Source organism: Narcine bancroftii, chromosome 1 (genome assembly GCF_036971445.1).
Source record: "Narcine bancroftii isolate sNarBan1 chromosome 1, sNarBan1.hap1, whole genome shotgun sequence".
Taxonomy (NCBI): domain Eukaryota; kingdom Metazoa; phylum Chordata; class Chondrichthyes; order Torpediniformes; family Narcinidae; genus Narcine; species Narcine bancroftii.
In genome coordinates, this window is record NC_091469.1 from 440,669,299 (window position 1) to 440,696,928 (window position 27,630).

A 27,630-nucleotide genomic window follows, 5' to 3' on the forward strand; every position below is an offset into this window, starting at 1 on the left:
AGTGGTGTGTGTTTGCCTTGACATTAGTCCTCGTGTAGGAGACCCTAGCATTGTGTCTCATGGCACGCTTCTGAGATTTAGAAGGTTGAGGAAAACATTTGTTCTATCTCTGAGATTTCTCCATGAGTTGCTTGACACTGCGGACAGCTCTTTCAGCTAACCCACTAGATTGGGGATACTCTGGGATGTTGGTGACATGAGTAAAGTCCCACTGAATGACAAAATTCTTGAATCGCTGGCTTGTAAATTGTCTGATGTGGGGTCATTGTCTGATATGGGGTCATTGTCTGATGTGGGGTCATTGTCTGATATGGGGTCATTGTCTGACATGGGGATTAAGCCTCTAGCATGGTTGAGCACTTAAGCTGGCATCGTGTTCTTCCATGTTTTTTCCTCCAATGATCATGTTGTTGACTATGATTGCACAAGGATATCCAACAAAAATCTGTTCCATGGAGCGCTGGAACACTTCACTTGCAGAGTTGAGTCCAAATGGAATCTGTAGCGACCAAAAGGAGTTCCTTGCATCTAAGTCCAAAAACACAGTTACATTTGACATTTGTGTGGCCACTTCTTCCACAGTACGTATGGGGTGATGTGGCCTCTTCAGAGCAGAGTTTAGGTCTCTTGGATCAATGCATATTCTGATTTCTTGTTTGTCCTTTTAGTTGGTGGCAACCATAGAAGATACCCAATCAGTTGGTTCAGAAGCCGGAGTGATGACACTCAATTCCTGCAACCTGTCTAGCTCAGCGTTGATCCTGTCCTTCATAGCCACAGGAATGTGTTGAGCAGGATGAACAACTAGATCTCCCTTCCAGGTCAAGTCTCATGGAATAAGTTACAGGTAGCTTTCCAAGCTCACCAGAGAAAAGGTTGCTGTATTCAGCGTGAATTTGTTGTGACAGATTATCTTCAGTAGGGTTTAACTGGTGAATGTCTTTGCTGAATGAGACCAGCTCCATTTGAACACATGCACGTAGCCCTCACAGTGGCAGAACATCCTCATCAACAAAATAAAACATCCCTCCTGGTAGCACTGCAACTTAATCATACCAACCATTTGGATTTTGCTACCCCCATATCCAATAAGGCTTGCGGATTTAATGCATGCTCTTATTTTTTCTTTACTCTTCACTCGCTCAAATGCCTTTTTTGACAAAGCATTACACTGGTGCCTGTGTCAACTTTATTTTAACTGAATTACCATTAACTTGCACAGAGACAAAAGCTTCATCATTTTCTTTTATCTGTGCATTAGTTGAAACAACAGCCACTTACAGAGTTATACCATCGACATCGCATACTTCATCTGTATCACTATCAGCTTGGTCTGGTTCTATCTGGTGAACAGTTCTAGGTCTCCGCCTATTGTAGGTCTGTTGATTGGACTTGCAGCATTTTTTTTAAATGCTGGCATGGCATTGTTGACTGAAAGCTGGACATTTGTCTCTTTTAACTGCATAATCACCTCCACAGTTATTGCAGTTAGCAATAATCGGTCACAATTTTTTTCTGGCTAATTCTTCATTTTTGACTCCTACTTTTGTTTTCTCATGAACTTAGCTAGGACTGCATCAACATTTGTGACTGAGTGCTGTGGAGAAGCCAGTGTTTTCTTGTGTTTTTTTCGTCATCTCATGAATTTGACAGATGACTATAGCTAATGTCAAATCACTATCAAGCAGTAGTAGCTTTCTCATCTTTGGCTTGGCTTCGCGGACGAAGATTTATGGAGGGGGTAAAAAGTCCACGTCAGCTGCAGGCTCGTTTGTGGCTGACAAGTCCGATGCGGGACAGGCAGACACGATTGCAGCGGTTGCAGGGGAAAATTGGTGGGTTGGGTGTTGGGTTTTTCCTCCTTTGCCTTTTGTCAGTGAGGTAGGCTCTGTGGTCTTCTTCAAAGGAGGTTGCTGCCCGCCAAACTGTGAGGCACCAAGATGCACAGTTTGAGGCGTTATCAGCCCACTGGCGGTGGTCAATGTGGCAGGCACCAAGAGATTTCTTTAGGCAGTCCTTGTACCTCTTCTTTGGTGCACCTCTGTCACGGTGGCCAGTGGAGAGCTCGCCATATAACACGATCTTGGGAAGGCGATGGTCCTCCATTCTGGAGACGTGACCCATCCAGCGCAGCTGGATCTTCAGCAGCGTGGACTCGATGCTGTCGACCTCTGCCATCTCGAGTACTTCGACGTTAGGGATGTAAGCGCTCCAATGGATGTTGAGGATGGAGCGGAGACAACGCTGGTGGAAGCGTTCTAGGAGCCGTAGGTGGTGCCGGTAGAGGACCCATGATTCGGAGCCGAACAGGAGTGTGGGTATGACAACGGCTCTGTATACGCTTATCTTTGTGAGGTTTTTCAGTTGGTTGTTTTTCCAGACTCTTTTGTGTAGTCTTCCAAAGGCGCTATTTGCCTTGGCGAGTCTGTTGTCTATCTCATTGTCGATCCTTGCATCTGATGAAATGGTGCAGCCGAGATAGGTAAACTGGTTGACAGTTTTGAGTTTTGTGTGCCCGATGGAGATGTGGGGGGGCTGGTAGTCATGGTGGGGTGCTGGCTGATGGAGGACCTCAGTTTTCTTCAGGCTGACTTCCAGGCCAAACATTTTGGCAGTTTCCGCAAAGCAGGACATCAAGCGCTGAAGAGCTGGCTCTGAATGGGCAACTAAAGCGGCATCGTCTGCAAAGAGTAGTTCACGGACAAGTTTCTCTTGTGTCTTGGTGTGAGCTTGCAGGCGCCTCAGATTGAAGAGACTGCCATCCGTGCGGTACCGGATGTAAACAGCGTCTTCATTGTTGGGGTCTTTCATGGCTTGGTTCAGCATCATGCTGAAGAAGATTGAAAAGAGGGTTGGTGCCAGAACACAGCCTTGCTTCACGCCATTGTTAATGGAGAAGGGTTCAGAGAGCTCATTGCTGTATCTGATCCGACCTTGTTGATTTTCGTGCAGTTGGATAATCATGTTGAGGAACTTTGGGGGACATCCGATGCGCTCTAGTATTTGCCAAAGCCCTTTCCTGCTCACGGTGTCGAAGGCTTTGGTGAGGTCAACAAAGGTGATGTAGAGTCCTTTGTTTTGTTCTCTGCATTTTTCTTGGAGCTGTCTGAGGGCAAAGACCATGTCAGTAGTTCCTCTGTTTGCGCGAAAGCCGCACTGTGATTCTGGGAGAATATTCTCGGCGACACTAGGTATTATTCTATTTAGTAGAATCCTAGCGAAGATTTTGCCTGCAATGGAGAGCAACGTGATTCCCCTGTAGTTTGAGCAGTCTGATTTCTCGCCTTTGTTTTTGTACAGGGTGATGATGGTGGCATCACGAAGATCCTGAGGCAGTTTACCTTGGTCCCAACAAAGCTTGAAAAACTCATGCAGTTTGGCATGCAGAGTTTTGCCGCCAGCCTTCCAGACTTCTGGGGGGATTCCATCCATACCTGCTGCTTTGCCACTTTTCAGTTGTTCGATTGCCTTATATGTCTCATCCAGGGTGGGAACCTCATCCAGCTCTAGCCTTAGGGGCTGTTGAGGGAGCTGGAGCAGGGCGGAATCTTGGACTGAGCAGTTGGCACTGAAAAGTGATTGGAAGTGTTCTGACCATCGGTTGAGGATGGAGATCTTGTCGCTGAGGAGGACTTTGCCGTCTGAGCTGCGCAGCGGGCTTTGGACTTGGGGTGAGGGGCCGTACACAGCCTTTAGAGCCTCGTAGAAACCCCTGAAGTCGCCAATGTCCGCGCTGAGCTGGGTTTCTCATATTGTCATTATTAATACCTCAGACTAGTCTATCTCGAATATGTTCCTCACAGAGAACTCCAAAACTGCAGCTTTTTGCTTTTATTAAATCACTGACGTATGAGTCAATTGTCTCATCAGCTTTCTGATGTGTGTTGAACTTGTGTCCTTCCATAGTAACATTGGTTTGAGGGTTGTACATCCCTCTAAATTTTCTCTTGAGGTACTCAGGATCCTCTTTGGATTCCACGGGAATGAGCATTGGTCTACTCTCACCAAGATCTCTCACTTCTCCCGAGTACACGAAAGACGTTCACGTTCAATGGCCTCCAGCCCCGCTAGATTGAGGAGAATGTATGCTCGAGTATGGGCAGGTTTGTCAGAGTGTTTTGCTGCAATGAAAATATCATATTCTTGTTCAAAGATTCGCCAGTTTTCAGTGATGTTAGCATCAAAGATAAGTGGGTTGGGGCTCTGGAATGCATCTGCCATATTCACCGTTTAGCTGTGCTGTCATGACTGGCTTAGTTGTCCACGCTCAAAAAAAAATCCCAGATGAAAAATATTAACCTTGAAAAGTCAGGGACATCTCACTTCTGACACCATGTTGTGAGTTTAGATAAATGAAACCAAATGGATTAACTTCAAACCCAGTTTATTAACTATATACATCAAGGATACAAAGTAACAGAACATGGCCGCTGCTGTGCACCAACATAAAGAATCCCCAGAACCCAGTAACCCGGATATAAAGGATATGAGCACAGTGACTGATCTACATACTCCATGAAGGAAATGTATATTAATTTATTTCTAAAATGTACTTTTTATTAATGAGTGAGAGCCCAAAGCCAGGTTTGCATAAATCTAGAGTTAGATGGGAGTCCTACTTAGACACAACAATTGACGAACAACTCTGATCAGATCTGTGTCAAGGAAGCTTGGGCTACTATCAATGCCAGGTATAGATTGGTCCATTATAATTTTCTCCATCAACTGTACCTCACCACAAAGAAATTACATCAATATAACCCTGAATTATTAGAGATGTGTTTTAGGTGTGATATAGATGTTGGTTCCTCCTTACATTCTATCTGGCTTTGCACAAAGGTGACACCCTAACCAAGATCACAGGAGTCACCTTCCCAGAAGACCCAGAGTTTTGTCTTCTAGGGAACTTTACCACAGTTGGTAGATCACTAACTAATTCTCAAATTAAATTCACAGAAATTGCCTTGTGTGTGGCCAGGAATTGCATAGGAGAAACATGGATATCTGACTCCCATGGATAGCGGCATCCCACTTGAAAAGGTCACATACAATCTCAGGGATATAAAACCTACCTAAAAATCTGGCAGCCTTATTTAGAGCATATAGGTACCTCACTGGTGCCGATGTAAGGTTATGATTGCTACCAGCTAGCCAGTAGACCTCTGTAATGATTTTAACACTATGGTATTATTGTGTCTTCATATGTTTTACTGCACACACTGACAATAGGATGCCTTTTTTGTTTCTTTTTCTTCATTCTTTCTATGTTTAATAGGATGTATAAAGGGGAGGGGGTGGAGGGAGGGGTTCTCTTGATGTTTTGTATTTGGTATGATTGTTGATTGTTAAATATATTTAAAATGATAAATAAAATATTACAAGAAGATTTTTTGTGTGGGGTTGGATGAGTTAGAAAAGGAAATTGCTGATCCAATTTACTACATTATCATCCAGCTCATTGATATCGATGACAAACATCAATGGTCCCAGCATCAATCCCTGAGGCGCATCACTAATCACAGAGCTCCAGTATGTGAAGCAATCATCCACCACCACTCTCTGGCTTCTCCTGTATTGTCAATGTTGAATCCAGCTTACTATTTCATCATGAATACTGAGCATCTCAACCTTCCTGACTAACCTCCCATTTGGGACATTAAGTCCATGTAGACAACATCTACAACCTTTTCTTCATCAATATTCCTGGTAACCTCCTCATGGCATAGTTGGCGTAGCAGTTCGTGCAGTGCCTTTACAGTGCCAGCGATCCCCTGCTGTCTGTAAGGTGTTTGTACATTCTCCGTGTCTGCATGGGTATTCCCCAGGGGATCCGATTTCCTCTCATTGTTCAAAACATTGCAGGGGTTGTAGGTTAATTGGGTGTACCATGCTGTATGTCTGAATTTAAAATCTCAATAAGATTAGCTAAATACAACCTACAATACACGTAGCCATGTTAGCTATTCCTAATCAGTCCTTGGCTATCCAGATACTGTATACCCGATCTCTTAGAACACATTCCATTAACTAGCCCACTACTGATATCTGGCTCACTGGCCTATTTGCAGGGTTACTTTTGGAGCCTTTTTTTAAAAAAAATAAAAACTTCAACAGATACAAGATTGGTCTGTTTGACATTTCCTCTTAAAACAACATCTTCATCTGTTGAAGATGATTTGTCCCTTCAGCACAGGAATTTGTTGAGTGAATATTCTCTGGATTTCTCCTGATGCTACTATATCTTAAAAGGGGATTAAAAACTCTCCACTGTACACTAGGTATAGCCTCACCAACCTCCTGTACAATTGAAGCAATTCTCTATTTCTGAACTCAACCACTTGCAATAAAAGACAAAACACCATCTTAATTATTAACTCCACTTGCTTGCTGAATTTTGTTATTCATACATAAATGCATAATTTCAACATTTTTTGAAACAAAAGCACGAGAATGTTGGACCTGAGTGTTTCTTGTATTTTCTGTTTTTGTTTTCAACTTTTAATATTTGCATGGATTTTGTATATTCAATATTATTACACCTGATATTATAGATGGCATCCCTTTCTCAGCTCCTTTCATCAATATAACCACCTGTTTCATTCCATTTCCCTTTGTATCCAACCTTTCCCTTTAATGATGTTAACTGCCTCCCAGCTTGTTTCTGCAGCTTAAAGTAGTTGCATTTCTAAGTTTCCTTCGCCTATTAACCAGAAATATTAATGTTCTTTCTTTATCCACAGATACCTGCTGAGTATTTTCAGTCTCTCTCCCTCCCTCCCCCTCCCTCTCAGCAGAGAGATGGAATGAAATGTAAGAGATGTAGGTAATGACAGTATAAGTCTGCCTAAAGAAATCTCTTGGTGCCTGCCATATTGACCACCGCCAGTGGGCTGATATCGCCTCAAACCGTGCATCTTGGCGCCTCACAGTTCGGCGGGCAGCAACCTCCTTTGAAGAAGACCGCAGAGCCCACCGTGTCTGCCTGTCCCGCATCGGACTTGTCAGCCACAAACGAGCCTGCAGCTGACGTGGACATTACCCCCTCCATAAATCTTCGTCCGCGAAGCCAAGCCAAAGAAGGGAAGCCACGTTACTTAAAAAATAAAGTTTGCTTGGGAAATTTATGATGGGAACAGGCGCATTGGAAGAAAGTGATAGCATCCTTAGAAGAGGTATAATCAGGAGAGCTGTGGGAATTGGTTGGTTTGTAATAAATGTTTGTAGGTAATTTGTATGCTGAGATGAAGACAAAGAAGTCCATAAAGGGGCGCGAGGTGTCAGAAACAGTTCAAGTAAAACTTTAAGAGAAGAGTGGAAGTTAGCAATGAAGTCAATTGAACTACCACGTTTTGCAAGTGTATATGAGGCAGCACCAACAGTGGATGGTTGCACACACCGGACAAAAAGGTTTCAGCCCATGCACGTGCTTCTGAATAGAGTCCCTGGATCCGGAAGAAATCCAAGGGGTTGAAAGACTGTACTCTCCGCTAGTCCTCCCGGCCTGCGGAGGGCGCTCCTTGCCGGTCCGCCCGTTGGCCAGGGTTGGGGATGCTCCCGCACCTGGAGCTCGAAGGGGCTCAGGCTTCCGCTGGGCAAGAGCTGAGCTTGGTGCTGAGGCTCCGCGGTTTGAGGGCCGTCCGGACCACAGAGTGAAGATGCCGCTGGGCTTGAAGCCATCGTGCAGCGTGTGCAAGGCCAACTCGTCGGCCATGTGGAGGAAGAGCAGCCAGGGCGAGATCGTCTGCAACAACTGCGCCGGGAAAAGCTCCGCACCCGGCTCGGCCTCGGCTCCCGGAGCCACGCCGCCCGCACAACAGAGTAACGGCGGCGGCGGCGGCGGCGGGAAGCAGGTGAGCGATGCCCAGAGCAGGCGTCCAAAGAAATAGTACTTGCCCAGCAGAGCTGGAGGGCAGTCTGGGAGCCCTGCTGCTTCACCAGGCGTTCAAGGAACTTGATAGATGTTGTTTTAAGTTGAGGGAGTGTTTTGCCCAAGAATGGATCCGTTTTACAAAGGGATAAAGATTGTCAGTGTGGTGCAATGCACAAAATTACTGGAGAAACTCAGCAGGTCACGCAGCATTTATAGGAAGCAAAGGTGTAGAAACAAAACAAAAACGTTTTGGGCCTGAATAAAAAGGTTGGCAGAGGACCAGAGGTCAACAGGTAAGGGGGTCATAGGTGGATATGGGTGAGAGGGCAGAAGAGAAAAATGCTGGGAAGGAATAGTTCTCTGAATGGAGATGGAAAGGGGTGGGGAGCTGGAGGAAAGGGGGTGGAAGGGTGGGAAAGAGAGGGAGACAGGAGAATAGCCTAGTGGAAACTGGAGAAGACTATGTTAATGCCATCTGGATGGAGAAAATTCGGCATGTTTCTCCGACTTATGGGTTCCCTCAGTGGGATGAGTCAAATGGGAAGTTATTGAAGGTGAAATCAAGTTTTGCTAGGCAGAGGAGGGTGGAGGTGGAGAATGACTGGCTGGGTCAGTTGTTGATAAAGAAATGTAGGGCTTGGAAATGTTTGGTTATGGAGCATTGAGGTGTACAGAGGTTGGATGTCTACGGTGACAAGGAGGGAGTCGAATTGAGGGACCTGCCAGTTGTTTTTTTTAGAATTTTTTATTTTTCACACTATGAACTATCTTAACCAAAATACACACAAACATTTCCCTCTTGAATATACACAGAGTCATTTTCTCCCCATATGTGAACAAGGGAGGGATGATGGGCAGATGCAACTGAGGGGGAGGAGAAGAACAACTGTGTGATGGAGGGAGGTAGGAGAAAAGAGATGGTATGGGTTCCCTGAAATTGGGAAATTTAATATTTACTTCCTGTGGATATAGCATGGCCTGAGTTTCTCCAGTTCTTGATACTGGGAAACGCTGAGGATTGAGGCCCTTATTGGAAAGGCAAGTGGAAATTGCATGCAGATGGGAAATCAGGTTGGCCATTGCAGGCATAGTGTAGATGTTGCACAAAGCACAATACACAAAAGTGTTGGATAAACTCAGCAGATAATGCAACACCATAGAAAGTAAAAGGTAGTTAACATTTCAGGCCTAAGCCCTTCTTCAGGAGTAAAGCCCATTACTTTCCACAAAACAGCTACCTATGTAGAGGAGGCCACATTGAAAGCCACAAATGCAATAGACAAGGCTGGAGGAGATGCAGGTGAATATTTGTTTGAATTGGAAGGGCTGTTTGTACTCCTGGATGATGGTGAGGGAGGAGGTGTAGGGACAGCTGCAACTTTTCCTACAGTTGCAGGAGAAAGTACCTTATGTTGGGAAGGTAGGGTTGAAAGAACCAGGGAGTCGCAAGAGAGTGGTTCCTGCAGAAGTGGAAAGTGATGGAAGGGAAAATATGATGGTGTGATTCCTTTGCAGTTGTGGAAATGATGAAGAATGAAAGGTGAGGACTAATGGAACTCTCTACTGTCTAGACGGAGAGGGGTTGAGACCAGAAGTCTGGGAGATGAGGAAATGTGAGTGAGGGCTCCATCAACCAAAGAAGACATTTCCGATATACTGCAGTGGAAAGCCTCTTCTTGAGAACAAAAGTCGTAGCAGAGGAGCTTGACTGGTGGCGTGGCAGGTGAGGACAAGGTGAATCCTGTCCTTGTTGCCCGTTGTTACAACCAGGATTCTCCACCCCCACCACAGACCCCTTTTCCTGCCTTAAATCTTCCTCCTCCTGGACACCTCTTTTCAGGTTTCTGCCTGCGATGGACCTTTATATTTTCAAGTGCCACTGTTAACTATCTCGACTACTATTTCCCTCACTTATTCTAATCTCAGCCCCTCAGACTACTTGCCCTTCAGTCTCTTCGCACTAGTCCCAACCTCACCATCAAACCTGCAGCCACGGTGGTGCTGTTGTGGTCTGGTGCACTGACCCCACTCTATTCCTATGCCAGCATGTTGGATCATGGTCTCATGCACTGCCAGACTGAGACTGCTCGCAAATTAGAGGAACAACACGTAGTATTCTATTTGGGCACCCTCCAACCAGATGACATTAATGTCAACCTCCATTTTCTGTTAGCCCCTCCCCTTTCCTTCCATCCTTATTTTTCCTTTCCTCCAGCACCCCCCCACACGATCTGGTCTGTGCTCCTCTCTGTGCCTTTTCCTCATTCCTGCCTATTATTTCTACACCTCTGTTTCCAACCCTCTGTTTCCACCTGTCTGTTTCCACTACTCTTTTGCCACCCCTCTGTTTCCCTACCTTAGTTTCCCCACCTGCCTTTTACTCATACCTTGTAGAAGGGCTCAAGCTCAAATCATAGGTTATAATCTTTACCTCCTATAGATGCTGCTAGACCTACTGAGCTCCTCTGGCATTTCTGTGTTTTTAAAAATGCTGCAGAGATGGATAAATTAAGAAAATCAGATGGTATCTTTTCAGGAGACTGGGTGGGAGGAGCGAAGTCAATAGAGAATTTTTTTTTTGCAATATGTTTCCAAAAAGTTCTTGTAGTCTTATAGGTAGGTACAGATTGCCTGCTCTGTCATTGTAAACAATATGGTTGTGAATTGACCTGCTCTTATGAAACGCAAATACTTGTTTTTCCTGCAGAATTTATTGGATTTGAAGAGATATAAGAATGATGTATTTTCCTTCCCTCTGTAGCCCACTCAAGGTGAAAAGCTTTTGTTCTGAGAACCATCCATGTGCTTTGGAATGACTTTTGTTGGTGCTGTCAGATTAGTTTAAAACAAAGCTTTAAGCCATGAAGTGTTTCTTTGTTCAGAGTTTCCTGAGGTAATATCAAAAGCATAGATGAGACTTTTCACAGAATAACAAAGAAAGATCTGAAGTCTGGAAAACCACTTCCATTAATTGAAATCATGTATTCTGTTTGGACAGCAAATTGTGCTATGTTGACAGTCTTCACGTATTACATCGGGGAGTGTTGTGATCTGGATTCAGTACTGCAATTGTGATTTAACCACTGTGTAATTAAAGTTCATTCAGACTTTCCTGCTTTTGAAATCCATGCCTCTCAATAAAGAACAGACTTCTGTGTACTTTTTTAATCCACTCTCAACCTCCCTTGCCACTTTAAACAAAACATGCACATATACCCTGAGATTTCTAGATACCCCTTTTAGAATTTAGGCTATATTGCCTCCTCTCGTTCATTCCACCAAATATTATATTTTGCATTTTACTTGCCACCTCTCCACTCATTTGGTCAATAGCATTCTCTATTACCTGCACCTCAGTTCACTATTCCTCCTCATTTTCCCATCCAAATCCAGTCAGAGTGAGACTAATCCCAGGTTCTCTGGAAACAGATGGAGAGGGTTGTGGATTGGAAGGGCTTGGAAGGATATGGACCAAATGCAGGCAAAAGGGACTAGCCCAGAATGCCAACTTGGTCAGTAGGATGAGTTGGGCTGAACAGTCTGTGGTGTCAGACTGACTCTGAATACAACACAGAACCTGTGTCCTGTTTCTGAAGGACCATATCATTAATATATTTTGCGGTAGTGGTCTTGGTACTGAGTCCTCAGAAATGGTGCTTCTTTCAAGTCCATAAAATAATCTTTCTGTACTGTTTCCTGTTATTTGGTGTTACTTCACCAATTTACTTTTATTTCACAGCCTCCAATCCCAGGATGAAAACTGTTCTATAACATTTTATTAAATGCCTAGTAGAAGTCAATAAAAATCTCAAAAACTGCATTTCCTTTATCAACCTGTGTTACTTCACTAAAGCTCAAGTTAACGATATGATTTCCTGTAAAGTTTCATGCTGATAGACTGTAATTAATCTACACTTATCCAAATGATTGCTAATTCTATCAAAGGTATTGTTTCTAGAATTTAACCAGCAAGATTAGACTGACAGATCTGTCAATACTGGGTTTATAAGCACACCCTCTTCTTGAACAAGGATGTAACATTTGGAATTTTCCATTTATTAGTCACTACTGTTTGGAAGATTATGATCAGGACCTTTGTAATTCCTTCCCTTATTTCCTTTGGCAGCATCACAGGTATTCCATCTGTGCCAGGTAACTGGAACTAGCCTTTCCAGTGTACCTTTTTTGTCAGCTTTTAGCACATCCAACATTCTGTCTGGTTGCATCACTCACTGGTATAGAGGTGCCAATGCATAGGACAGGAAAAAAACTCAAGAGAGTTGTTAACTCGGCCAGTTACATCTTTAGCATTAGACTTCACTCCATCGAGGACATCTATAAGAGACGTGTCTTAAGAAAGCAGCATGTATCCTCAAGGACCCCCCCACCATCCAGGCCATGCCCTCTTCTCACTGCTACCATCAGGAAAAAGGTACAGGAGCCTGAAGACGAGCACTCAGCGGCACAAGGACAGCTTCTTCCCCTCATTTCTGAATAGATAATAAACCACAAACACTACCTTACTTTCTCCAATTTTCTTGCACTATTTATTTATTTTGAAATGTAATTTATAGCAATATTTACACTGTGATGCTGCCGTAACAAAAAGAATTTAGTGACCTGTTCATGACATCAAATTCAGATCCTTAATAAGACTTCTGAAGCATCATCATCTTGATAAAGATTCATCTAGTTCTAGTTTGGTACCTGAGGCATGTCCTCTTCCTCCATGATTGCACTAATATTTCCTCTGGCAACACTTTTACTGTACATATGCCTTTTACATTTAATCTCATTTCTCCTTTATATTTTAACAGGCAAAACAAGAAATTCATAGGCGGTCTGCAAGATTACGTAACACAAAATATAGGTCCATGCCTCCAACTGAGAAGAAAGTTTCTACCAAAGGAAAGGGCCGTAGGCATATATTCAAATTAAAAAATGTAAGATGGGTTAAAGGTACAGTTTTTGAAAATTTAAATCTTTTGGAGATGGGAGGAAAAAATTAGTTCAATCTATAGTGTAATTATTTGACTCAATTTGGCTATGGGGCATTATATAATTTATGTCTTTTTATAGCAATTCTCATATCTAGCATTCATAATAATCAATGTCCTTTGTTCTTTAAATCTCTATCCTGATTTTCTGGTATCCTTTTTATTAAATGCAGAAGGTAAAAGAGCCTGAAAGTGCATGGTGGTCTATTATGTTCAAATGCATGCATTTGATATATTCAGTGATTGTGTTCTACTGGGTTTCTAGAAAACTTACTGACAGTCATGGCTCTTAAATATATTTAATTGGTTTATTTTTTTAAAAGTTTCACCCTTATTTCTCATGAGCTAGTTGATAGAAACAAAACTGTAGATTAAATGTAAGCTATGCTGCTCTATTTAACGTCATATCATTTAATAGGCAATTCACAAAGAGCAGAGCAGTGTGGCATAATAGAAGTTTAATACATGCAAATGTATTTAGACTGTTCACCCTTTCTAAGCCTCTCATATCCCTCCATTGAATTTCTTGTTTTTATTTAATTCTTTTTTCTTTCTTTTCTTTGGCTTGGCTTCGCGGACGAAGATTTATGGAGGGGGTAAAAAGTCCACGTCAGCTGCAGGCTCGTTTGTGGCTGACAAGTCCGATGCGGGACAGGCAGACACGATTGCAGCGGTTGCAAGGGAAAATTGGTTGGTTGGGGTTGGGTGTTGGGTTTTTCCTCCTTTGCCTTTTGTCAGTGAGGTGGGCTCTGCGGTCTTCTTCAAAGGAGGTTGCTGCCCGCCAAACTGTGAGGCGCCAAGATGCACGGTTTGAGGCGTTATCAGCCCACTGGCGGTGGTCAATGTGGCAGGCACCAAGAGATTTCTTTAGGCAGTCCTTGTACCTTTTCTTTGGTGCACCTCTGTCACGGTGGCCAGTGGAGAGCTCGCCATATAATACGATCTTGGGAAGGCGATGGTCCTCCATTCTGGAGACGTGACCCATCCAGCGCAGCTGGATCTTCAGCAGCGTGGACTCGATGCTGTCGACCTCTGCCATCTCGAGTACTTCGACGTTAGGGGTGTAAGCGCTCCAATGGATGTTGAGGATGGAGCGGAGACAACGCTGGTGGAAGCGTTCTAGGAGCCGTAGGTGGTGCCGGTAGAGGACCCATGATTCGGAGCCGAACAGGAGTGTGGGTGTGACAACGGCTCTGTATACGCTTATCTTTGTGAGGTTTTTCAGTTGGTTGTTTTTCCAGACTCTTTTGTGTAGTCTTCCAAAGGCGCTATTTGCCTTGGCGAGTCTGTTGTCTATCTCATTGTCGATCCTTGCATCTGATGAAATGGTGCAGCCGAGATAGGTAAACTGGTTGACCGTTTTGAGTTTTGTGTGCCCGATGGAGATGTGGGGGGGCTGGTAGTCATGGTGGGGAGCTGGCTGATGGAGGACCTCAGTTTTCTTCAGGCTGACTTCCAGGCCAAACATTTTGGCAGTTTCCGCAAAGCAGGACGTCAAGCGCTGAAGAGCTGGCTCTGAATGGGCAACTAAAGCGGCATCATCTGCAAAGAGTAGTTCACGGACAAGTTTCTCTTGTGTCTTGGTGTGAGCTTGCAGGCGCCTCAGATTGAAGAGACTGCCATCCGTGCGGTACCGGATGTAAACAGCGTCTTCATTGTTGGGGTCTTTCATGGCTTGGTTCAGCATCATGCTGAAGAAGATTGAAAAGAGGGTTGGTGCGAGAACACAGCCTTGCTTCACGCCATTGTTAATGGAGAAGGGTTCAGAGAGCTCATTGCTGTATCTGACCCGACCTTGTTGATTTTCGTGCAGTTGGATAATCATGTTGAGGAACTTTGGGGGACATCCGATGCGCTCTAGTATTTGCCAAAGCCCTTTCCTGCTCACGGTGTCGAAGGCTTTGGTGAGGTCAACAAAGGTGATGTAGAGTCCTTTGTTTTGTTCTCTGCACTTTTCTTGGAGCTGTCTGAGGGCAAAGACCATGTCAGTGGTTCCTCTGTTTGCGCGAAAGCCGCACTGTGATTTTGGGAGAATATTCTCGGCGACACTAGGTATTATTCTATTTAGTAGAATCCTAGCGAAGATTTTGCCTGCAATGGAGAGCAACGTGATTCCCCTGTAGTTTGAGCAGTCTGATTTCTCGCCTTTGTTTTTGTACAGGGTGATGATGGTGGCATCACGAAGATCCTGAGGCAGTTTACCTTGGTCCCAACAAAGCTTGAAAAACTCATTTAATTACTCTGAAGAAAATAGCTCCAGCCAGGTCAATTTCTCACAGCCACATTTCTCTGGTTTCAGCAACATTCTAGAAAATCCCCTCTATACCCTTTATGTAGTTGTCGCATTCTTTTATAGTCTGGTGACCAGAAAAGCACACAATACTCTACCTGTTGCCAAACTAACGTTATGCAGTTCTCTGCTGTCCTGACATTAACATGTAATCTCAGTCACAAGGTTAAATATTTTACTTTTGGATCTGAGAAATGTAACAGTAAATTTAAGAAACAACCTGTTAACTGTCAGAATTTAAAGAGAAATGCTAGTTACTAGAGAACTTTTTATTGTATTTTACATGTTTACACATAAAACTAGAATTTTTGCTCTTGCATAATTAAAAGTAGGAATAATTTGCATGTTAAGAAAGATGGTGCATCCTTGAATAAATAGTTGCACATGCAATAAATTCTCTTTGTCATATGCATTCTTTAAACCTTAAGCTTCAGTTTCAAGTCTTTTCAAATGCTGGTTTTGAATTACGAAAGACACTTATATTTTTCAGCCAATTAAAGCACCGGAGTCTGTGTCCACAATAATCACATCTGAATCGATTTTCTATGGGGTAAGAATTTTTCAGAGATATGCAGTTTCATTTATTAGAAAACTGTTTTACTAGTCCTCTATCTCATTTGGAAAAAGTTATTTTTTTAATCAATGGACATGTTCATACCAGAAGTTATGTATAATTGATGTGATTTGTGTACTGCATTATGCCACATACCACTCTAAGTTGTAGATAAAGACGATTAACTGGTGGCACTGATGTCTACTGTAATGAAGTGCTTTGAGAGCTTAGCTATGGAGCAAATTAACTCCTATCTCTGTAAGGACCTAGATCCACTTATCATCACAGCAGGTCAACAGGAGATGCCAGCCCGCAGACCGTCCACTCTGCATTAGATCACCTAGTCCACACAATTATCTACATGTTGTTCATTGATGACAACTTGATGTTCAACATCATCATGCTAGCAAGACGTATGGCCATCGTCCATCCCTCTGCTACTGGATCCTTGACTTCCTCATTGGCAGAACTAAATCAGTCCAGAATTGTAACATCACCTCCTCCATGCTGAACATCAACACAGAGGCACCCTAAGGCTGTGTGCTTAGTCCCTCACTCTTCCTTATACACCTATGACTGCGTAGCCATGTTCAGTTCCAACTCAATTTAGATTTACTGACGACACCACCAGTGTTGGCCGAATAACTGGAAGTGACGCGATAGAATACAAGATGGAGATCGAGATCCTGGTTGGATGGTGCCTGAAAAGCAGTCTTGCTCTATGTCCTCGTTTGAATCTTCCCCCACTCTCAATGGAAAAAGGCTATCCACATTTACTCTATCTGTTTCCCTCATAATTTTAAATACCTCTCTCAAATCGCCCCTCAATCTTCTACGCTCCAAGGAATAAAGTGAACATAAAGTGATCATTCTCAGTGTACCAATAACGCATGGTAAATGTGATTTCATAGATTCTCATCAGCTAATCTACGAGTCTAAATGTGTATTATAGAGTTGTGCATTTAGCCATGAAAAGAGCATACAAACCAAACTAGACTGTGTGCTCACTGAAGAATGATTGAATCGGAGTACCCAGGCTTATTTTGTCCTGGGGTTCCAACCCAAATTAAGTTGAAGATGTAGTCTTAGACAAGATTTGCTGACTTCTGAATCACATCTTAAACTTATTTAGGAAAATCTAGTTCCCTGTGCATCATTGGCGTAGCTTTAAGAAGCATTAGTGTTCATTTTACTTAATGTTGCATATTCTTTCAATGTGCTTTAGGGTATTTATTACCAGGTTGGAGACATAGTCTCTGTAGTGGATGAAGATGATGAAAAGATTTACTATGCCCAAATACGAGGATTTGTGCAGGATCAGTATTGTGAGAAGAGTGCAGTTATCACATGGCTTATTCCAACTCAGGCAAGCTCCAAGGACCAGTTTGACGCATCAACGTATATACTTGGTATGTATAAAGCTGTTAATACTTACAATATTGTGGTTGACTGTTAAGTAAATAACTAAAATGTAGCATTGCAATATTATTTATTGAATAAATTCCAAAGGAAGGCAACAATAGCCATGATTCATAGATAAGCATGATGTATAAAGAAGGTGCCTTCCTTGCCTGTTTCCAATATTCAGAAGCCTACTTGAATTGCAAAATGCTCAGTTTGGCATTGATATGTCATGTGTGTTTGCTTGCGTGCACCATCTGACTGATACGCACATTTCCATTTGAATGTGTGTTAATGTCAGTGCAACTAAGCCTTTTCTCCAGTTGTCTTGAACTGGGGCGGCACGGTTGGCGTAGCGGTAAGCGCAACACTTCCACAGTGCCAGCAATCGGAATCAGGATTCAAATCCCATGCTGTCTGTAAGGACTTTCTACATTTTCTCCATAGGCTCCAATTTCCTTCCACTATTTGAAATGTACTGGGGGTGAGATTAATTGGTTGCAAATTGGGTGACATGGACTCGTGGGCCAAAATGGCCTGTTACCGTGCTATGTGTCTAAAGTTGACAAAATGGTGGTCAGTAGCCTAGCCCACATCAAGCCTTCTAAGGAAGTGCAGTTGCTTTTGCGCCTTCCTAACAAGTGAGGAGTTATGTGTCCGTAATAGGTCATTTCATATGTGGACTCTGAGGAAATTGATGCTCTCCACTCTCTCCGCTACTGAGCTATTAATGTATAGTGGAGGGCGGTTGTCCCTGGTCCTGCTGAAGTCCACAGTTACCTCCTTTGTCTTGTCCACATTGTTATTCTTACACCATTTCATGCAATTTTCCACCTCTTCTCTGTATTGCAACTTTTTTTTGGCTGATGAAGTCAGCTGGTGTTGTGTCGTCTGCAAACTTGATGACTGTGTTGGAGCTGGAGCTGACATTGCAGTCATGGGTCACTAGCGTGAATAGGAGTGGGCTGAGCGCACACCCCTAAGGTGTGCATGCTCAGCGTGATGGTACTCACTGTTCTGCTGCCAACTCAGACAAACTTTATCCCAAGTATGAAGTTCAGGACTGGAACATCAGTACCCTCAAGGGTAATTGACCTGAATGTAACTGTGGTCCAAGTAACATTAAGTTATCCTTGATCCTGAAGGACTGTCTGATAAGCCAGGCTGTGATTGCTGTGTCAAAGCTAGCAGAAAACTGCAAGATTGAACAATATATAAACCTGTGATTTTCAGATTTATTGTCAGAGTACATGCATGACATCACATACAGCCCTGAGATTCTTTTTCCTGTGAATGAGGCAGAATTACCACTTATTGGTAATGCAAAAGAAACTACATACAAAGTACACGTGTAAACAAATAAAGACAAGTAAACAAACTATGCAGAACAGAGAGGAAAAATCAATAAAGTGTAGAAGTAAGAGTCCTTAAATGAGTTTGTTGTTGAAGAGTCTGATGGTGAGCATTTGCACCTGTTCCTGAATCTGGTGGTAAAAGTCTTATGGCACTCATACCATCTTCCTAATGGTAGCAATGAGAACAGAGCATGTGCAGGGTGGTGTGGATCCTTGATAATTGCTGCTGCTCTCCAACATTAGCTTTCCATATAGGTTTTGCCTGTGATGTCCTGGGCTGTATCCTCTACCTTTTTCACTGCTTTATGCTTAGGGGTTTTGGTGTCTCCATTACCAGACAATGCCTTGCTATACCGAATGCTTTGCTACTTTAAAGCACATCCCAGATTGAGCTGGATATTTCAAGGTACAGACTCAAAACTCAAGGTATTTCCAGTTGCTGAATTCAACATGAATGCAGCCTGATGAAAATAAAATTCATAAAGTACACAATCCATTAAGGACACTTGTTAGACTTAGTACTTCTCTCATAAAAAGGAATTTTCAAATCAGTGAAGCACACAACTTGTTATTTTTGAACAAATCTGTTCTCTGGAATTGATTACACCATAATGTAAATGTCATAATAGCTTTAATATGAGATCTCAAGTTGTGCCAGTAATTTATAGTTAATATTTTAAAAGTACTTTTAATTGACTGATCCACATTTTTCAAGTGCATTCTTTGAGTGTTTATTTGCATCTCAATAATGATTCTACTTTCGGATTTATGAGAGCATTTTGCTTTAATTTGCAGGACCAGAGGAAGACTTGCCAAGAAAAATGGAACACTTTGAGTTTATCTGTCATGCACCTTCTGAATACTTCAAATCACGATCAACTCCTTTTCCAGTTATTCCAACCAGACCTGAGAAAGGTTATATCTGGACCCGTGTTGGACCAACCCCTGCAATAACGGTGAAGGAATAGATTACAAATTATTTGTATCTACGATTTGCAATTTGTATTAAAGTGTGCACTTTTTTATCCAGTATTTCCAAATCTTGCTAAAATGAAAAAGCTAACTGTTGTGCACTAAAATTTGAATGATGTACATTAGAATGACTTGTGGGTTCAAACCCCTGCTGGTCCCAGACTCTGAACATTCAGAATGTGTCTACAGGCATGAATTAGGCAAGAAACTGCAGATGCTGGCATCTGGAGCAAAAAATAAACTTCTGGAGGACCACAGCAAGTCATGCTATCTCTGTGGAGGGAAAGAGACAGTCAGCCTTTCGGGCCATGGCCTGCCATCTGAACTGGTGAAAGGTCTTGACATGGGAATATTGACTCCGCAGAAGCTGGTTGACCTGCTGAGTTCCTCCAGGAGTTTTTTTTAAATTCAGTTTCATGTCTGACAGGTATGTGAAAATCAGTATGGCCAAAACCTAATTTTGGCATAAGGCTGCTATAATTATTGGAGAACTTAGTGTGGGTTTTTTTTGTAATATAAATGAGGTGCTACAGCCTGATGAATATTCCTAAGCTTTTTCTGTGGAGCTTTACATTGTGCCACTTCAAACATAAGTGGACCAACTACATTCTTCAGTAAACAGATTCTCATCCTGCATTATGGATCTTGTTTTGTATATTAATAAATAGTGTATTGTAAGCCAACTGTCTGTGGAGAATAATATACATATGGTAATGTTCATTACATTTGGCATATCAGGCCAATATATAGTCCTATTATTTACAGCTGCAAATTTATTTAAATAAAATTATCACTTTTATTAAAGCATCATGACTTAATCATTTTGTAGTTGGGCAAGAATAAAACTGGAAGGAAACATAATTCCAAAACTTTTCAGATTCTGATGGAGTTTGGTGGCCATAACTTTTTTTGTGCTTTGTCGAGACTGAAAGAGTACATATTGTGTTTAATAGTTAAAGATAAATAAAATTTAAAGGTCAGAAATATGATCAGTTTTTTTCCTATTTTCATGGTTAGTTCAGTTTACTTTAGTTAGTAGGAAATATGTTGCTTGTGCTCCAAAACAATGTACTCCAACCAATGATAGCTGCACATTTTCAAAGTGATGGGAATAATCGGAATAATAGTTGAAGTATTTACGGAATTGAGAGCATGGCATTTTATATTCACCCATATTTGGTGAATTGTAGAGAACCAGTTGGAGAGACTTCTAAAGTATGGTAGATCCTCAGCTTTATAACTACAAAAACAATATTGGGATAATTATCATTGCGTAAATCTCAGTGTTGTTTAATTCTGGATGTCAAATCTAGATCATGCTAAGGGGGCTTTACTCAGATGATACAAGAGATATGAGACGTTATTTGAAAAGGGACAAGAGAAGTTTTTTTCCTCATGGTAAAACTTAAATTATGAATTCTAAAGGTTTTAATACCCAGTAACCAGTGGTCACAGATTTAAGAAAATATTCCAAGTGGTACTTTAAGTTATCATTAAGAATTGAGAGCTGAGTCATTATTGTATGGTTATTGAACTCAAACCATGTAAAGGTGTTGAAGACAATTCAATAATAACTTTATAAATGGTCATTGTTATTTTTGAAAATTAATTTTCAAAATTCTGTTTATGAACTGGGCATTCCAGCAGATCTGCATTTATTGTCCATCCCTGATTGCGGTTGCAAAAATAGTAGCAAGTCTTGAACCACTGAAGGTACTCTATTAGGGAGGGGGTTTCAGGACTTAGATCCATATTCAATGAATATTTCCAAATCCAGTTCAAACTTAATATCATCTATGGTGCATGCTTGCACACAATACATTTTTCACATTCAGCACATAAATAATTTACTCCATTTTATTTCATCAATTTATTCAGTTTATGTGTGTCGTTTCAAGAAACCTGATGTAGATGCTGTTGCAAAGCACCAGCTGCTCTTGTTTTAAGTAGCAAATATAGAGGGTTTTGGAGGTTCCTTCAGCAGTTATTTTGACATTAATTGCAGTGTTTTCTGAGACCTAGATGTTGATTTTGGAAGGAATAGAATATGGTGGATGAGGTGTCTGTCAAGAGGACTGTTTTGTCCTGGATATCTCCTGAGTGTGGTTGGAGTTCACCTAGAAAAGAAACATATTCCATTACACGCTTTTTTGAGTCTTGTAGATAATGGAAAGGGTTTGGGAAAGGATGTGAGCTACCCATCTTATGTTGCAATATTTACTTAGTTAAGAAGCCCTCTTCCCTGGCCTAGGACATAGATGGTGAGGGACCTGGTCGTGATATTTGCTGTAGAATGACAAAGATTAGAGTTTAAACTTCTTTTGGAAAAGGCTATTAACTGGCACAGTTAAGGATTGGAATAACTGCCACACTGCATGTTGACGTGTTGAGCATCGAACAATACAGCACAGTACATGCGTATTGGCCCATGATGTTGTGCTGACCTATATAATCCTATTCAACAATCAACCTTTCCCACCTCACACCCTTTATTTTTCTTGCATACATGTGCCTATCTAAGAGTCTTTTAAATATCCCCATTGTACCAGCCTCCTCCACCACCCCCAGCCATGCATTCCAGGCACCCATTTCCGTGATTTTTAAAAAATGTTACCACTGACGTCTCCCCTAAACTTTTCTTCCCTGGCCTGGTATTTGCTTCTATCGCCTTGGGGAAAGAAAAATGCTGGCTGTCCACCCCATAGCCATAGCTGTGATAACTGCCTCATAAGACACATTCTCCAATTTAGGCAACATCCTGGTTAATCTCCGCTGCACCCTCTCCAAAGCTTCCACATCCATATGGTAATGAAGTGATAAGACTGAGCACAATACTCCAAGTATGCTCTAACCAGAGTTTTATAGGGCTGCAACATTACTTCATGGCTCTTGAACTCAATGAAGACCAGCCTTCTTAACTACCCTATCAACCTGCATGGTATCTTTTAGAGATCTATGGATTTGGACCCAATGGTCCCTCTTCTCCACACTGTTAAGAATCCTGCCATTGTTCTGTATTCCATACTTTTCAATCACTCAAATGTCATTAAAGTTGAACCTTGAAAATTATGTTTTACTGTCTTAATTCCTTTGTTAAACCAAATATCAAAAAGTTTATTATTTATTGTAAAAGGAATAAGTTGATTCTGATTGAAAAATCCCATTCAAGTCTATCAAACACTTTTTCAGCATCTAAAGTAATGACAACACTAGGTTCCTCTTAACTGTGCTAAAAGTATTATACTCATTTAACTTTGTTACATTATCTGCTAATTTCTTTTTGAACAAATCCAATTTGATCCATATTTATTAATTGAGGTTAATATTTCACTATTTGATAATGCTTTAAATATTGTTTTATAATTTGCATTTAACAATGAAATAGGTCTAAATTCTCATTTTTCAGATAAATGTTTTAGATGCAATAAAGAAATAGGTACTTTTCTGCATTCTACATGGGAATGTTCAAAATTAAGATCCTTTTAGATAGAACTGGGTTTATTTTTGGAAAGAGTTAGAAAAGTTGTTTCCTCAAGATCCAAATATTATTTTACTTGGAAATATTTTTGACACAATTGAAATTGAAATTAAATAAATACCAAAAAGAACTTGTTCAAATAACCCTAGTGGTAGCTAGAAAATGTGTGGCAGTAACTTGGGAGTCAAGTGCGTATTTGGGAATGAGTAGATGGCATACTGAAATAGGGAGTTGTATATAGCGGTTTCATGGAAAGATCAGATGGAACTTAATTTACAAAGATGGCATTCAGAAATGAGGTCCTGTATACCATTGGAGAAAATAACATAATATACGGAATAAGTATGCATTTAGGAAGATTTGGAGCCCATACTTGGATTGTTTTAAATTGAAAAATTGAGAATGGTAATGGGTGCAGCTTCATTGTAAGTGGTGGAATGATTTAAGTTGTTGTTACTTTCTTTTCTTCCTTTTTTTTAGGGGGAGTAGATTTTAGGATTAGTGGGGGGGGGTGATAGGGATGGGGGGATTAGGAATTCTTGTAGGGTTTTCTTAGTAGTCTTCATAGTTTTTTTTCTATGTAACCATGTATTTTTGGATAGTTGTTAACGTTTTAATTTTGTAACTGGTTATAACTTTATCTTCCAATAAAATAGAATATTCCAAAAAAAGAATTAGGGAGTCGTATACCACTTGAAAAGATTACATATAATTTACATAATAAAATTTAAGGTTTACAAAAGATTTGGGAATCATATTTACAAATTGTAGGAATTAAGTTGTAATCACCCAACCTGAATCTTCCGACTTCTTAAAATTAAGATATGTTTGACTTCATTTGATAGTTTTAGTAAGTTTTTATAAATATTATCCAGATGTTCTTTTTTCTTTCTTTTTTTTCTTTTCTCTCGGGCTGTTGGGGGGAGGGGGGAGGATGGGAGGCGGAAACAGTTTTTAAATCACTATTAATTTTTTTAATAAGAAATTTATGTATTTTTAATCCATGTGTGAAATTAAATAACATTTTTTATAAAAAGAATACTGCCATTAAGCAGCGCTTCCCCTTCGGGCAGCACAGTTTGCATAGTGGTCACCGCAACACCTTTACAGCAGCAGTGATCGGGACCAGGGTTTGAATCCCACGTTGTCTGTAAGGGGTTTGTATGTTCTCCCCATGGGTTTTTCCCAGGGTTCTAGTTTCCTCCCACCATTTGAGACGTACCAGGGGTGGTAAATTAATTGAGCAGCACAGACCTGTGGCCAAAATGGCCTGTTACCGTGCTGTTAGTCTAAATTTAAATTTAAATTTTAACATTTAAAATGCATCACTTCACACTTATCCAGATTAATGTCACTTCTCCGCCCAGCTCTGCATCATTCCCAATGTAAACATCATGACAGAAATACGAGATAAAACGGCTGAAGGTGGTTGGGCAAGTTAAACTGCTACAGCAACGTCCTGGAGTTGAAAAGGTTGATTTTTAACAGCCATGACTCCTTTGTGTGAGAATAATTTTGGTCAGAGGCCAGTTTTAGTTTTTTTTGTTTAGTGAACATACTGTGAGGTGCTGATGGCTGGCTCTGCCCCATTCTGCTCACATATAATCCCAGTTGACTGCCTAAACCCAGAACCCTTCTGAAGACTACTGTGAGACCCTACTCTCAGTTAGAAGCTAATAAAAGCATTCGTTCTCCCTCCAGTTGTGAGAGCTTTTATTCTTGTTACAATTTTATTAGCTTATTCCCTAAATGATGAAAGCACTACTCAAGCCAGGGATGCTACTGATAGACACTCTGTCCCCCGACGTGGCTGAGGAGTTCATGTACTGGCTAGACTGCTTCCAGGCCTACCTGAACGCGACCAGAGACGTCTTCCACACCAATGAACTCAGGAGGTCCACATTAATTTTGAGGGTAGGAACGAAAGGGTATGCAGTCTTCAGGGACTGCACTACATATGATGGCATTGAAGGCTCAGTACCTGAATGCACAAAACGAGGTCCTGGCAAGGCACTGACTCACTCTACCTCACCAACGGCCAGGAGAGGCCATCGATGACTACCTGCTAGATCTGTGGGCGCTTGCCAAGAAGTGCAGATACTAAGTGACTACGGGCCATGCTCGTGAGGAAGAACAGATCTGTGGCACTCTAGTCGCAGTAGTCCACTCGAGGTACATGAGGCAGTGACTGCTCAAGTCAGGTAAGAAGGACCTGGCTAGTCACGTTGACCTAGCAAAATTGCTGGAACAGGCCAAGCTCGAGAACGACGACCTCGAAGCCAGCGAGCTCGCTCACCCAGGTGATCTCTTCCAAGGACCAGCTGCTCCTGCTACCGCTGCCCTAATGGATACTGCTTCCTGGGCTAGGGAGCACTCCCATGCTAGGGAGTGCTTTTCCTGCGGCGAGAGCCAACATCCCTGCCTGGCTAAAGACTCAGTGTGTTCCAGCTGTGGCAAGAAAGGACATTGGGTGAGGGTTTGCTGTGCAAGGGGAAGCCTGGGGAATTCCACAGCCTGCACCGCTCTTGGATCAGATTCCAGCCCAAAGGCACTTGCCCTGAATTTACCTGAACCATCTTGCTGCGCTACATGCTGACAGGGTGGCAGTGAGGAAACAGACTGAAAAGGCTCAGTGGCCATCTTGCCGCAACTCAAATTCAAACTCGGCACCATCATCATTGGAGGAGGAAGGAGGGTGGCCATCTTGCCTTGGCACAAAGTCGATGCCATCTTACCCACGCAGGGCAAACCAGAACGGTGGGGGAACTTGAGTGAGGAGTATGGAGTCTCCAGGGACCTAGCCTCAATGGTTCTGGACCAGGACAGACCTCACCAACTCAGCAACTCATAATGACTGAATGTAAAAACTAAATGCCTAATTGACACATGCTCTACTGAAAGCTTCATTAACTTACAGACTGTGCAAAAGTACAAACTAAAGATGTATCCTTCCAATTACCACATATTCCTTGCATCTCATTCGCATTCTATGCATATTCAACAACATTGTATATTTGTTGTTTGAAGGGGGGAATTCTGTAAATTTTGTCTGTATATACTCGATGAATTGTGTGCTCTGGTTTTGTTGGATCTGGAATTCCTGCATCACCTTAAAAGCATGACTTTGGGAGTATTGTGGTCCCCTCCCCACTGTAATGGTTCAGAACGGAGGGCCCCTAAAATCAGAACCCTCCTGCAGCCTCTCCACATTGAATATCGACCCCCCCCCCCCACTTCTCTTCCTGAATCTGTTCTCTGACTGAAAACCTATTGCTACCAAGAGCAGACAGAGATTTCATAAAGTCTGAGCCACAACATCTGCTCAATGAAGGTATCATCAAACCTAGCACCAGCCTGTGGAGAGTGCGAGTGGTAATGGTAAAAGGGGAAAACAAGTCCAAACTAGTAATTGACTATAGCCAAAGTATTAATCAGTACACACTCCCCTCCCTCAAATTTTGGACATGGTGAATGATATTACTCAGTATCTGTTTTATTTGACCATCGACCTGAAAGCTGCTCATCACTAGCTGCCAATCTGATTTGAGGACCATCCATATACAGCATTTGAGGCTAATGGTCATCTCTATCAATTCGGTATCACTAATGGGGTTTCTATCTTCCAGAGGCAGATGGTCAGAATGGTGGGTTGAACCTCCTCGATAATGTCACCATCTGTGGTCACACCTTGGAAGACCATGACGCCAACCTCCAGAGTTTTCTCCATGTGGCAAAAGCCCTGAACCTCACTTATAACTCTAAAAAGTGCGTGATCAGGACTAAACATCTGGCTGTCCTTGGCTACGTGCTGGAGAATGGCATAATTGGAAGGCTGTCAAACTGGCCCTGAATTCAAAAGGCCTTCCAGATTTATGCTGGCTGGAAGTCCTTCCAATGGTGCTCCATTCCATCTGGTCGCTACTATGTACCGCAATCAACGCTACTCCTCACGAGCTCATATTCAATTTTGAAAGAAGGGAGGCATCAGGAACTACACTCCCAACCTGGTTCACCACTCTTGGTCCAGTCCTTCTCAGAAAGCACGTGAGGAGAAGCAAGACCAACCCCCTGGTGGAAAGGGTGAAGCTGCTCCACACCAAACCCACGTACACCTATGTGGAGTATCTGGATGGCAGAGAGGACACCATCTCCATCAGGGACCTGGCACCTGCAGGAATCAGAGCGTCCGTTACCTCAAGTGCCCTGCAAGCAAGCCATGGAGCTCATTCTTGCCACCTCTAGTCAGGGCCTCGGGGGATCCGGTTCAGGAGGAAAGTGCAACCCCCTCCATCATTGAGTCAGAGACCCAGCCCGCCTCTTCTCCCTCACAAGGGGACCAGGAGACTCAAGGAATCCAAGGCCCCCCGGTACTAAAGCTCTCCACCAGGATCTCCAGACCCCCATTCTGCTTAAATTTGTAAATAACTGTATATTTTTTTAACTTTTTTTCTTCTCTGAACCCATATTTTCTGTCTTCATTCACAGACCCTAAATTCTGCAGGAAGGGATTCACTGGTAGTGTGTTTTGCTGATGCTGGCCCCGCCCTATCTGCTCACATGAAACCCCGGTATCCCACCTCAACCCAGAACCTTTCTGAAGATAATGTGAGACCCTACCCTCAGCTATAAGCTAATAAAAGTGTTTGTTCTCCCTCCAGTGATGAGAGCTTTTATTCCCGCATCTATTGAGATGCAGTGCAAGACTTTATATGTT

General features: G+C 42.3%; 1 protein-coding gene across 5 annotated transcripts; it reads left to right on the forward strand.

Moving 5' to 3' along the window:
* The first annotated feature begins 7,502 nt into the window (after positions 1 to 7,502).
* gatad1 (GATA zinc finger domain containing 1) lies at positions 7,503 to 27,573 on the forward strand. 5 transcript variants are annotated; one of them, XM_069914388.1, is made up of 6 exons: positions 7,505 to 7,850; positions 12,688 to 12,813; positions 15,648 to 15,707; positions 16,936 to 17,119; positions 19,262 to 19,422; positions 27,402 to 27,573. In XM_069914388.1, exons 1-6 carry the CDS (start codon positions 7,656 to 7,658, stop codon positions 27,543 to 27,545), a joined length of 870 nt encoding a protein of 289 aa, XP_069770489.1. In that variant the 5' UTR covers positions 7,505 to 7,655; the 3' UTR covers positions 27,546 to 27,573. The 5 variants fall into 5 exon arrangements, with proteins under 5 accessions (XP_069770493.1, XP_069770491.1, XP_069770489.1 ...); XM_069914391.1 differs by lacking the exon at positions 27,402 to 27,573 and adding an exon at positions 26,543 to 27,391 and having other exon boundaries at positions 7,507 to 7,850; XM_069914392.1 differs by lacking the exon at positions 12,688 to 12,813 and having other exon boundaries at positions 7,503 to 7,850.
* Positions 27,574 to 27,630: the final 57 nt, after the last annotated feature.

Coding starts and splice junctions, on each gene's coding strand:
- gatad1 (XM_069914388.1), top strand. CDS start 7,656: ATGCCGCTGGGCTTGAAGCCATCGTGCAGCGTGTGCAAGGCCAACTCG. Junction 15,708..16,935: donor CTGAATCGATTTTCTATGGG/GTAAGAATTTTT, acceptor AATGTGCTTTAG/GGTATTTATTACCAGGTTGG. Junction 19,423..27,401: donor GACCAACCCCTGCAATAACG/GTGAAGGAATAG, acceptor CTTCATTCACAG/ACCCTAAATTCTGCAGGAAG.